This window comes from Canis lupus, chromosome 10 (assembly GCF_011100685.1).
Source record: "Canis lupus familiaris isolate Mischka breed German Shepherd chromosome 10, alternate assembly UU_Cfam_GSD_1.0, whole genome shotgun sequence".
Lineage (NCBI taxonomy): Eukaryota > Metazoa > Chordata > Mammalia > Carnivora > Canidae > Canis > Canis lupus.
Window position 1 is genome coordinate 68,624,118 of NC_049231.1, and position 12,516 is coordinate 68,636,633.

Below are 12,516 nucleotides of genomic sequence, written 5' to 3' on the forward strand. Positions count from 1 at the left end.
ACAACCAGTCCAGAACCCTCCATGACGGGAGAGGAGATACGCCTGCCTAAATGGGGGAAAGCCCGACATCACAGTTACTGAGTTATCAGGGGACATGGAAAGCCGATGGGTGGTAAGACGTTTTCGTCTCCTGCCCCCATCGGTTGAGGCGGGCGGAAGACGTGACCGTCCGGGAGAATTAAGGGTGAGTGGATGAAAAGGAAGGCCTCATTCTTGGAACTAGGAAACCTCAGGTCAAGGGGGACATCAGAGAAAAAGAGTTAAGTTATTTTTATGCATCCGATCAAAATTTGGCCTGGGAATACTAGCGTAGAGTGGAGATCTTGAGATCAATCTGAGAGAAGCACATGGACCACACTCTGTACAATTTATATAGAGGCAGTTTTTTACTTGAAAATATTTTGATAGGCCTGAAATAGAAAAATCTCTTACCTCCTATCCAGAGGGGGAATTAAAGGGAAGTCGGGGGCCCCCAAGCCCTAAGCTCTGGGAATATATGCTAATAACACCGGGTGAAGTTATGTGCATCACTCTCTACAGGTAAGCAGTTCCACCCAGTGCAGGTGCCCGGGATGAGCACGGGCCGCGGAAAGCCCGGCCAATCTGTCCTGCCACGAGTACCACCTAGTGGCAGCCAACAAGACGTGTAAGCAGCTGTTAACAAATGGCTTCCAAAAGTCCCCAAAGCACGCGTCTCTAAACTCATTGCTAAACACAGCTTGAAGACGCAGAGGGAGCCTGCACATCGGCAAGGTTGCTCGCGTCCCGTCTCCGGCCCCACCCTCCTTCCTTAGGAATGGTCACCTGCCTTGGCTGCGCACGCTCTCGGATCCCAACCTCTCTCCGTGTCTCTCGTTCTTTCGGTCTGTCTCCCTGACTCTTTCTTTGTCTTACTCCCCGCATTTAGTTTATAAAAATGTATAAATGGAGGGGACGTCTGGGCGGCTCGGTGGTTGAGCATCTGCCTTCGGCTTGGTTGTGATCCAGGGATCCCGGGATCAAGTCCCGCATCGGGCTCCCCAAGCAGCAGGGAGCCTGCTTCTCCCTCTGCCTCTCCTCTGCGAGCTCTCTCTCTCTCTCTCTCCCAAATATATAAATAACAATTTTGAAGAGTCTTCCCTTGAAGTGGTTCTTGGCTCAGACTAGCCATGATCCCTCGCCCTACCTCTGTCCCTACCTCCATCTCTACCTCTGTGCCCACCTCCATGCCTACCTCCATCCCGACCCCTGTGCCTACCTCCATCCCTACCTCTGTGCCCACCTCCGTGCCTACCTCCATGCCTACCTCCATCCCTACCTCCATCTCTACCTCCATCCCTACCTCCGTCTCTACCTCCATCCTTACCTCTGTGCCCACCTCCGTGCCTACCTCCATGCCTACCTCCATGCCTACCTCCATCCCTACCTCCATCCCTACCTCCATCTCTACCTCCATCCCTACCTCCGTCTCTACCTCCATCCTTACCTCTGTGCCCACCTCCGTGCCTACCTCCATGCCTACCTCCATCCCTACCTCCATCTCTACCTCTGTCCCTACCTCCATCTCTACCTCTGTGCCCACCTCCGTGCCTACCTCCATGCCTACCTCCATCCCTACCTCCATCTCTACCTCCATCCCTGCCTCCGTGTCTACCTCCATCCTTACCTCTGTGCCCACCTCCGTGCCTACCTCCATGCTTACCTCCATCCCTACCTCCATCTCTACGTCCATCCCTACCTCTGTGCCCACCTCCGTGCCTACCTCCATGCCTACCTCCATCCCTACCTCCATCTCTACCTCCATCCTTACCTCTGTGCCCACCTCCGTGCCTACCTCCATGCCTACCTCTGTGCCTACCTCCATGCCTACCTCCATCCCTACCTCCATCTCTACCTCTATCCTTACCTCTGTGCCCACCTCCGTGCCTACCTCCATGCCTACCTCTGCCCACCTCCATGCCTACCTCCATCCCTACCTCCGTGCCTATCTGTATCTCTACTTCCATCCCTACCTCCATCTCTACCTCCATGCCCACCTCTGTCCTTACCTCCATCCCTACCTCCATCCCTACCTCCGTGCCTACCTCCATGCCCACCTCCATCCCTACCTCTGTGCCTACCTCCATCCCTACGTCCATCCCTACCTCCGTGGCCACCCGAGCGGTCAGCCCTCCACCCCTCCACCCCTCCACGGCGTGGCCCACAGGGCACGGGCCAGGCTGCCTCCGTGCAGGCCCCCCGCTGCGTGCTCACCTTCATTAGCCCACGTCAGACCCCTCCTGGTCGGCGTGGGCCGCGCTCTCGCTGTGCCCTGCTCGCCCCCTCCTCTGCAGGTGCTGCCTTCCGTATTCCTCTCCCCGCCCGCGAGCCGCCAACGGGAGATAGTTCGGTGACACATGTCATTCTGGCACTTTATGCTTGGAAGATTCCTGCAGCCCTCGTTTCCTGCCGAACACAGCCCAACCCATGTGCGTCTGTGCAAGGCCCAGCCTGCGCCCCACAAGTGTTGGGGGAATGAGTAAAGGACATGGAAGAGAACAACTACAGTGAATAGACCGTAGGCAGGTTTTTTTTTTTTTTTTTTTAAGATTTTACTTATTTATTCCTGAGAGACAGAGAGAGGGGCAGAGACACAGGCAGAGGGAGAAGCAGGCTCCCTGTGGGGAGCCCGATGCAGGACTCGATCCCGGGACCCCGGGGTCACGGCCTGGGCCTGGGCCGAAGGCAGAAGCTCAGCCGCTGAGCCCCCAGCCGTTTCTGAACTTTGCGGTCACAAGGATCATCTAAGGTGCTTAGTAAGATGCAGATGCTTTGGGTTTACTCTCAGAGAGTCTCCCTACCTTGGCAGGTCTGCACAAGGTGGGGTTCGGGAATCTCCGTGTCAGCGAGCACCCCAGGTAGTTCTGATGGCCTGTGAGAAGCAGCCGTCCTTCCTTAGACCGCCAAGCAAATAATGGGTGGGGGGGGGAATAAAGCAAAGACCGTTTGTTCCTTGAGATGGCATTCACTGAAGAAGCGCTTATGCCCACAAGGGCTCCCTGGGGGCGGCGGTTCCGGAGGTGTGTGCGCGCCTAGAATAGACAGCAGGCTCGGTTAGAGAGCCCGGCAGGGCGGGGGATTCTGGGAAGGCCCTGGAAGTAGCAAGCTTTACGTACAAGGGCCGGGCCGTTTCTTCTTCAGAACCGCTGTCAAGTCCCATAGGTCTGTTTTGCCAGAAGAGCTGCGATCCGGGCAGCCCCGGCCCGTGTGGGTTGATACATCGCCCACGTCTCTAAGCTCCTCCTGGGGGGCCCTCCGAGCATCTTAGCAGCCTTCCACCCACCTCCCCTCATCCCCCAAGGGGGGAGCAAGCTCAGGGCCATGCTGGCTGCTTAGAGGCCCTGCCCGAGCACGGCTCCGGGGCACGGATGCAGGCCCAGGCCCAGGCCCTGGCCCCGCAGGCCCTCGCGCCCCCACCGGCTGCACCTGCTGGCTGGCCTCCTCCGGCCGTCACGTCCGCTCAGACACTTCCCTCCCTGCGAAACCGGTCCCCAGGTCCTGGACAACGCGGCCCGCCGAGGAACGCTCTGACCCCCACGACTAAATGGCAGGGCTGTGTAGACATGGAGCTGAACGTGCGGCGGGCCCAGGGCCTGCAGGCCGCCGAGCACGGTCCTCCTCCCAGGGCCCAGGTGCACACCTGCCTGCACCTGCCCGACTCCCTGTCCCCTGGCCGTCCTGGGGAGCCCCTCCCTGCGCCACGGAGCCCAGGGAGGCTGACCCAACTGACCGAGGCCCGCTTCTGCTCCGGGCTTCTCCTGCTCCGTCCGCGCTGCACCTGTCTCCCTGTCGCAGCCTCCTTGGGGTGCCGCGCCTCAGCCCACGCCCCACACCGGGCTGCTGAGAGTCCAAGCACCCGGCGCGGAGCTCTTCTCCCAGTGCCTCTGAGGAAGCCTCTGCCGCTTGCCAGGTCTCCCAGAGGATTGGTTCCCCCGCAGGAAAGAGGGGAGACCCGCACCTGGCAGCGCCCCTTCGAGAAGCCTGTCTGCAGGTCTGTCCCCGTGGAATCACTCCCCGATGCTGGAGGAGATGGACCGGCCTTGAGAACTTGACTTCTTGACTCACGGGCCACTACGTTAGTGTCTTCATGGGTTTTGCCTTTTTTTTTTTTTAAGGAAACAGAATAAAATGAACTATGCGTCTGTGTGTTTGTACAGTTCTGTGAGCTTGGACACGTGGATGGATTCATGCAACCACCACCACTGTCAGGGCACAGAACCGATTCAACACCCCAGGCAACTCCTACACGCTGCCCCCCTTGAAGGTATCCAAGCTTTAGTGGGAGGCTCAGTCTCATAAAGATCACCAGGGAAAGGTGCAGCCCTATAAAATATAAAAAGTGAAGAAAGTCTATATTCAGTATTTGAAGGAATTAGTCATTCGGGGCTGGATTACATCTACAGGGTAAGAATAAGTTCCCGTAACTCCAGGTGCTAAAAGGGTTCTTGGGTCGTCTTCCCAGGCCACACGGCTGGGCTGTGCCCTTTCCCCCCATAAGCAAGAGCTACCTTGCTTGGGGAAGAACATCCCTGCCCTGAATGGAAACCTGACGACTTCAAGTCCCGTCCCTCCCACCCTCCACTTTGGGTATGACTTACACGAATCTGAAATCACTGGGCTGCAACCGTCAAAATTCTAAACATGTCTCAGTGTGGTCTTCTTATTAAATTTCAAGGTGCGATCATCTAGGCTGGGGGAAATAAGTGCCCAACGTCTGCACACACACACACACACACACACACACACACACACACACATCTGATCTTCCACGACAAGATAAAAGCCTAAAGAATAAACTGAGAAGAAAGGAAAAAAAAGGATTCTGACCAGGTTTTGAGCTGAAGAAATGAAAAAAAAAAGTTCCATTTTTTAGTTTTTTTTTTTTTTTTTTTTTGATCAGAGAAAGTGACCGATGAAGCCAAGGAAAAACCAACTGTTACAGCTTTGAAAAATTCACAGTGCTCCTGTGGTTAATGGGCTTGTTGAATTTTTGGAACCTTCAAAAAATATTTTTGTTGAATAAGCTGATGTTCACAATTCCGCTCATCACTGCTACCCTACAGGCTTCGTCCTCTCTAGGAAGGACCTCATCAGCATGAAGGGAAAAGCTTCGGGGACGGTCAGGCGCCGGGAGCTTGTGGGCTTCCAGAGGTGGAGTCACCGAGCTGTCATTCTGCCTCTGCCACTCACACTAGCCCTGCGACAGCAGGTAGCCTAATTTCTCCGAGTTTAATGTCTTCATTTTAATGGTGGAAATCACTTACACTTTATAGGGTAGTTTGAAGGGTTTAATGAGATGCTGTATACAACAAGCCCTTAGGGAATGTGATGGGTGCCTTTCCTCCCCCCATGTAATCCACCTGCTACCTCCAGAGCCCCACCTCACCCAGCTCAGAGTTGATCTTTTTTTTTTTTTAAGTCCGTGAGAGGAAAAAGATGGTTTAATCAGTCTCCTAATTTATTCCAGGACTTTAACTTTTCCCTGGCAGGAAATGATGTTTTAGAATTAATTTTAAAACAATTACTTTTCTTTTTTTGGGGGGTGGGGCAGTAGTTCCAGTTTAGGGTCATCTGTTGAAAAGGAGAGTAGTGGGGTCAGGGCTCCTCAGTTGTACATCGGGAAAGCCTAAATTATACAGTCATAATATACAACCCCAAATCTTAGATGTGTCTTAGGCTAGTTTTTCATTCAAACAAACAAACAAAAAAGATAGACTCATACAGCATGGAAGGATGGGTAGAAGGATGGATGGATGGATGGGTGGAAGGATGAATGGACAGATGGATGGATGGACGGATGGATGGATGGACAGATGGATGGATGGATGGATGGGTGGGAGGATGGATGGATGGATGGATGGACGGATGAGTGGAAGGATGGATGGGTGGGAGGATGGATGGATGGACGGATAGGCGGATGAGTGGAAGGATGGATGGGTGGGAGGATGGATGGGTGGAGGGATGGATGGGTGGAAGGATGGATGGATGGATGGATGGGTGGATGGGTGGGAGGATGGATGGATGGATGGATGGATGGATGGATGGGTGGGAGGATGGATGGATGGACGGATGGATGGGTGGAAGGATGGATGGGTGGGAGGATGGATGGGTGGATGGGTGGAAGGATGGAATGATGGAAGGGTGGATGGATAGACAAGTGATAATGCAAATATTGCCAGTTGTTACCTGTGAAATCCAGGTGATGGGTGTGTGGACGTTTGCTCTAGAGTTCTCCCAACTTCTCTGTATATTTCAACATTATCAGATTAAAAGGCGGGGGAGGAAAGTTTATTTCTTACTGATGCTACGGGTCCAAGGAAGGCGGGCTAAGATTCTACTCTGTATCTTCCCACGCTAGGATGCAGGATGATGGATCGTGGTGAAAGTGCCTGGTGGCCACGGCAAAGGGAAGGGGAGTGCTGTTGGGCATCGCACGGACAGCTGGGTATTTCAGGCTGGCAGTGACAGGGTGGCTTCTGCTCACGGCCTGCTGGCCGGGGCCGCTCACACGTGGCTCTCCCAGGCCGTGGAAGTGTGATCCTATCACGCGCTCCCACAGGGGAAGGCTGGCAACACCTGGCGGGGAGCGCACGCGACCACCCTGGTGCGCACAAACTCCCAGAAAGGACTCCCCATCCTCGCCCCGTCATCACCGACAGCACCGACAGCACTGACGTTACAGGGCATCTTCACTGAGATCAGTGGCAGTAGAGACCTCAGAAGCTGGTTTCCTTTCTCCTCCCCCTTCCTTCTTTTCTGGGGAGCAGAACTGACCCCCCAAAGGGTTAACGCATTTCCAAACTTCTCAGCCGGCCACTCAGCCAGCCAGCCAGCTAGCTCTTTCTAGAATCTCATCACCTTTTTATGGAGTCAGCTCATTTTCACTGAGTCAGTGAGAACACGTGGAAGCCGTCCAGAACACTTAAGAAAAGCAGAAGTTAGATCGAGGCTGACGACGCTTTTCTGAAACGGGGTACAACAGAAAAAAGAAGAAAAATATTTGAGTAAACAAGGTTTCACAACTATTCTTGACTCAACGTTTCAGAGAAGTCAGGAAGGACGTCCGAGCTGGGGTGACATTTAAGCTGGCCCTTGAGGGCCTGGCTAGGTAGGGAACGGATGGAGCGTTCCAAGCAGAGGGAACAGGCTGTGCAGGCGCCCGGGCTGGGTGGACCGCAGGGAGAAGCAGAAGTTGGCCGCGGCCGGGGCTAGACGGGGGGACCACGGCTATGGCCTGCCTTGCACCCGGGAGCAAATGGGAATGGGCCTCGTCCTTGCCCCAGGACAACTGTCACGTCGTATCCGTGCGCTCACAGTACTTGGGATGACGTTAAAGACAAAAGATCATCTTTAAGAAATTTGCTGCGTAGAGTGCCATGGATTTCTTTTTTTTTTTTTAATTTTACGTATTTACTTGAGACAGAGAGAAAGAGAGAGAGAGAGAGAGAGAGAGAGCACGAACGGGAGGAGGGGCAGGGGGAGAGGGAGCAGCAGCCTCCCCTGCTGAGCAGAGAGCCCAGCCTGCCCCGGGCTTGATTCCAGGGCCCGGGATCATGACCTGAGGCCGAAGGCAGCTGCTTAACCGACTGAGTCACCCAGGCCATAGTGCCATAGTTTTCTTTTCTTTTTTCTTTTTCATTTTTTAAGATTTTATTTATTTATTCATGAGAGACAGAGAGAGAGAGAGAGGCAGAGACACAGGCAGAGGGGAAGCAGGCTCCATGCAGGGAGCCCGATGCAGGACTCGATCCCAGGACCTCAGGATCACACCCTGGGCTGAAGGCAGACGCTCAATCACTGAGCCCCTCCAGGCATCCCAAGTGCCACAGATTTCTATACTGAGCACTGAATTTTTAAAAATTCCATACTTCTATTTATTGGCAGTAATTTTTAAGTCCCATTTCCTCTGTAAAATGGACATGTGACAGATGCTGCCGACCTCATGGAACAGTGAGGACGAGTAAAAGACATAACAAAGAGAACCTGAGACATCATTCTAGACCTTTCCCAGATTTTAGGTGCTCTGACTCTGTCCTAACGTTTCCATCTTATTCAAAACTGGGTCTTCCTAAAAGAAACTTTACGGAGCCGGTTTGTGGAGAATTTCTTTTCCCAGAATGTCTTAAAATATGCTACTTCAAGCTATTTACTTTCACATAATTAAAATATTGTCTTTGCATATGTTTTTGTTTTTTAAGGAAAAAAAAAAGCATCGGTGCACCTGGGTGGCCCAGCGGTGAGCATCTGCCTTCAGCTCAGGGTGTGACCCCAGGGTCCCAGGATCAAGTCCAGCGTCGGGCTCCCTGCATGGAGCCTGCTTCTCCCTCTGCCCGTGTCTCTGCCTCTCTCTGTGTGTCTCTCATGAATAAATAAATAAAATCTTTAAAAAAAAGAAAAGAAAAAAATAGAGCAAAAACTTTGGCCATTACTCCACATCCATATCAGTAATATCCTAGGAGTTTTATCCCTTAAATACCTTCAGTTTTTCTCTTTACATTTTTAATATTTTGTTCGCAAATATATTTTGTCTTTTAAATAAAATGTACTGAATAATGTGATGTGCCAGTCACTGATACTAGGATAGTGATGTAATGGGACAGATCTGGCTACACGTGTGGTGGATGTAGCATAAGGTACAAACTTGCCAAACACCAAATGGCACATCTGAAACTAATGGAATATTGTGTGTCAACTCTATGCAAAAAAAAAAAAAAAAAAAAGGATAATTAATCAGGAAACTAATGTTAATGTGTCAGACATCATCCTAAAGATTTTACATTATTCCATTCTCATAACCATGCCTTTTGGGTAAATACTGTTACAACCTCCGTTTTCTAAATGAGAAAATTGAAGCAAAAGAGATATTAAGTGACTTACCTAAGGTCTTACAGTTGTTACGTGGATGAGCCAGGATTTGAATTGGGGTGTCTAGGTTCCAGAATCTGAAGTCCTTTTTTTCTTTTTCTTTTTTATTTTTTTTAAGATTTTATGTATTCATCAGAGACACACAGAGAGAGGCAGAGACACAGGCAGAGGGAGAAGCAGGCCCCATGCAGGGAGCCCGACGTGGGACTCGATCCCGGGACCCCGGGGTCACGACCTGAAACGAAGGTCAACGCTCAACCACGGGGCCACCCAGGTGCCCCCAGAATCTGAACTCTTAAACATGATGCCACATTTCTGAAGATAATGATGCATCGTCTTTCTAAGTAAATCAGGGTAATGACTGTGCACATCAATTTTTTTCTGATGTCCATGGAAACCACTAGCCTAGCACAGGACCGTGTCCCTATACTGTAAGGATATCCCTATCTATGATATTTTTGGACTTATTTTATCTGCTTTTTTTCTTTGTCCTCTCTCTGTGAAAAAAAAAAAAAAAAAAAAAACCAAAAAAACAAACTTATTTTCACTGTACCTACCCCTACAAATTGCCCTCTTTCCTCCACTCATTCTGCTTCCGCTTTCCTAAAAGCCAGGCACCAGCCCACCCTGTAAGTCAGAACTGCCTCTGCAGTAGGAGTCGCGAGGTCTTGAGGGGGAAGACCCCAGCCTTTAGTGAAGGGATTTCACAACATCTGTGACAGGGATCTTTGTCTTTTTTTTTTTTTTTTGGCATGTTTTCTGTTCTCGACTGCAATCCAGACAGTCTGGACGGCTGGGTAAGTGACCTCTCGACAAACGAGGTGTCACAAAATATAAATTCAAGGCATTTCTACTCTCCCACCTGCTCCGAAGCGTTTGAGTCATCATCATAATTAGAAGGATGGCCTAGTTCCTCAAGCTTCTGGGTGGCCATCTGATGCTTGGAAGTAGGGGGAGATGGCTACAACTCGTATAAAAATAGCCCTTCCAGATGGCCCAGGGGCAAAGTTACAACTCAGCAGCTTGATATAGCTGAGCACTCAGATTTTGGAGTAGGAGGCGAGCTCTCCGAGAAGCAGCCAGAGGGACCGGGCTGGAGTCCAGTCACAAGTAGAAGAGAAGCTGCCAGGAGAGATCGCTTACCGTGGCCGCCTAGCTGTTAAGATTTCCTGTTTACTTCGGCCTCATCTCCTCCCCACCTCCCTTGATCCAATCCGACCTCTGGGCCCCAAGGAAAGACACAAGCTTCTTCTTTTTTTTTTTTTTTTAAGGGACCGCAAGGTAGGGGCCTCCACCTTAAATCGTAAAGGGCCTTAGAATTCTATGAGCCTCACTCCGTGCTTCCAACGCGAGCCAAGTGAGACGCGCGGGGTGGTGAGCACTTGGGCGCGAGCAGCAGCAGGTGGCGGCTCCCGGGTCCGCGGGCAGGTGTGCGCGCTCCCACCCGGCCGGCGCCCAGCTCGGCGTGAGGCACCCCGCACTCAAAGATTATAGAGCCTCTTGTTCAAAGCAAAACAACAAAAAAAGGACATTTGCAGAAGCTGTGCTATTGCTTCCATCCCTCAACACAACTCCACGCAAGCTCTGGCAGCTGAGTCACGAGCTCGAAACCTCGTTCCACGCGTGGAAACCTTTACTCGTCGACACATCCAGCTCCCATAGTGCTCCACCATCTAATACGTCTGCCTTTCTACTGGATGTTCTGGAAGAAGACCTAAGCCTCGGTCCGGCGTTAATCTGTGGTTTATCTCAACCTGGGTGCCAGTAATCGAACGTGGGTTTTCTTTTCCTTTTTTTTCCCAAAGATTTTATTCATTCACGAGAGACACAGAGACACAGGCGGAGGGAGAAGCAGGCTCCCTGCAGGAGCCCGACGGGGGACTCGATCCCGGGACCCCGGGGTCACGCCCTAACCTGAAGGCGGCGCTGAACCGCTGAGCCACCCGGGGTGCCTGAATGTTGGTTTTCAAAATACAGAAATGGGGAATGGATTCATGCTTATGTTAGCAGCCGTCGTAACGCACACTGTTATTTTTTGACAAACAAAGGAATTGAGACACACACTGTTCTCTTTCAGCGCCCAGCACGGGTGGCCCAGAGCCCGGGGGTTGCTGTGCCTCACCGCGGGGAAGCGACCCAGAGGGGCCGCGGGTTTGGGGCTGGCCTTGCAAATACGGTTCCGCGGCCCTCCTCACACGGGCCCCCTAACCCGGCAGGTGCCCCCGGGGAGCCCTCATCACACGGGCCCCCTAACCCGGCAGGTCCCCCCGGGGAGCCCTCATCACACGGGCCCCTTAACCCGGCAGGTGCCCCCGGGGAGCCCTCCTCACACGGGCCCCCTAACCCGGCAGGTGCCCTTGGGGAGCCCTCATCAGATGGGCCCCCTAACCCGGCAGGTGCCCCCGGGGAGCCCTCATCAGATGGGCCCCCTAACCCGGCAGGTGCCTCCGGGGAGCCCTCCTCAGATGGACCCCCTAACCCGGCAGGTGCCCCCGGGGAGCCCTCCTCACACAGGCCCCCTAACCCGGCAGGTGCCCCCGGGGAGCCCTCATCAGATGGGCCCCCTAACCCGGCAGGTGCCCCCGGGGAGCCCTCATCAGATGGGCCCCCTAACCCGGCAGGTGCCCCCGGGGAGCCCTCCTCAGATGGACCCCCTAACCTGGCGGGTGCCCCAGGGAGCCTCAGGGAGCAAATGAGCAAACGCACAACCAGCTGCGCAACCAGCCTTCCGCAGGACGACAGGATCTGCGCTCACCAGGGGATGGCGACAGCACCGTGCACCGCGGGACTTCGGCTCTGTCGCCTCCCCACCTCCCTTGACTCACTCCGACCTCTGCTTCTGGAGGAAATGTCTGTGCTCCTTAGGGCCTCCATCCTCCCTGCGTGGGGTCAGGGACCAGCCCGTCGCTACAGCACCGGGGCGGGCAAGGAGGCGACCCTCCCGGCGTCCCTGCCCCATCACGACAGCACGTTGTCCCACGACCTGGGAGCCACGACGGTCATCACAGGAGGACGCAGGCCGGTGGGGCGCGGTGCCGTCTGACGGTGCACCCGGTGCAGCGTCTATGCAGCCTCGTCAGAGCGCTGCTGAAGCGCCCCGCCACCCTGGGGTAAGCGTGCTGCCTGCAGTCCCGGGGTCCCCCCACCCCCCCCCGCAGCTGGACACCTGGACGGGCCGGCCCGGAGCGGGGTCCTCCAGCTGGGCGGCTCTGGCCTCCAGTAGAAGAAGACTCGGAGCACGCCGTTCCAATACCTTTATTAAGAACTATCAGAAGTTCGTTACAGTTCCACAGGCAGGTTTACAAAGTCCCAGAGGAGGGGGACGCAGGGAGCCCATCATATGCGACACGTCGGGAGCGTGCCAGCCAGGTGACCCTACAACAGCTGTCCCCTCGGGTTACCCCAACAATGCCTTGGCCCACGTCTACCGGGCTGCAGAGGAATCCCTGAAGTTACCTGGAAGAGTTCTAATGTGTTCTAGATCGTCCTGAAACACTTGTCCTCCAGTCATCGTGGTTCCCCGGGAAGGGCCGACCTGTCCCCGACCTGTCCCCGGGAGGCGCAGCCTGGGGGTCTCTCCGGCAGCCTGGCCCAGCTGCACGGCGCCGCCACCGCATCACACTTGGGAGAGAA

At 53.8% G+C, this 12,516-nt stretch overlaps 1 protein-coding gene and 1 long non-coding RNA gene across 2 annotated transcripts; one reads left to right on the forward strand and one right to left on the reverse strand.

The window, feature by feature from the left end:
• The first annotated feature begins 1,493 nt into the window (after window positions 1-1,493).
• LOC119876753 (putative proline-rich protein 21) lies at window positions 1,494-2,372 on the forward strand. Its single transcript, XM_038551591.1, has one exon. It carries the CDS (start codon window positions 1,494-1,496, stop codon window positions 2,370-2,372), a length of 879 nt encoding a protein of 292 aa, XP_038407519.1.
• Window positions 2,373-4,633: 2,261 nt separating this feature from the next.
• Window positions 4,634-9,088, reverse strand: LOC111097865. The gene is made up of 3 exons (XR_005365262.1): window positions 8,896-9,088; window positions 6,205-6,981; window positions 4,634-4,708 (listed from the first exon to the last, which is right to left on the reverse strand). It is a non-coding gene; the product is annotated as an uncharacterized LOC111097865 (long non-coding RNA).
• Window positions 9,089-12,516: the final 3,428 nt, after the last annotated feature.

Coding starts and splice junctions, on each gene's coding strand:
- LOC119876753 (XM_038551591.1), top strand. CDS start 1,494: ATGCCTACCTCCATCCCTACCTCCATCTCTACCTCTGTCCCTACCTCC.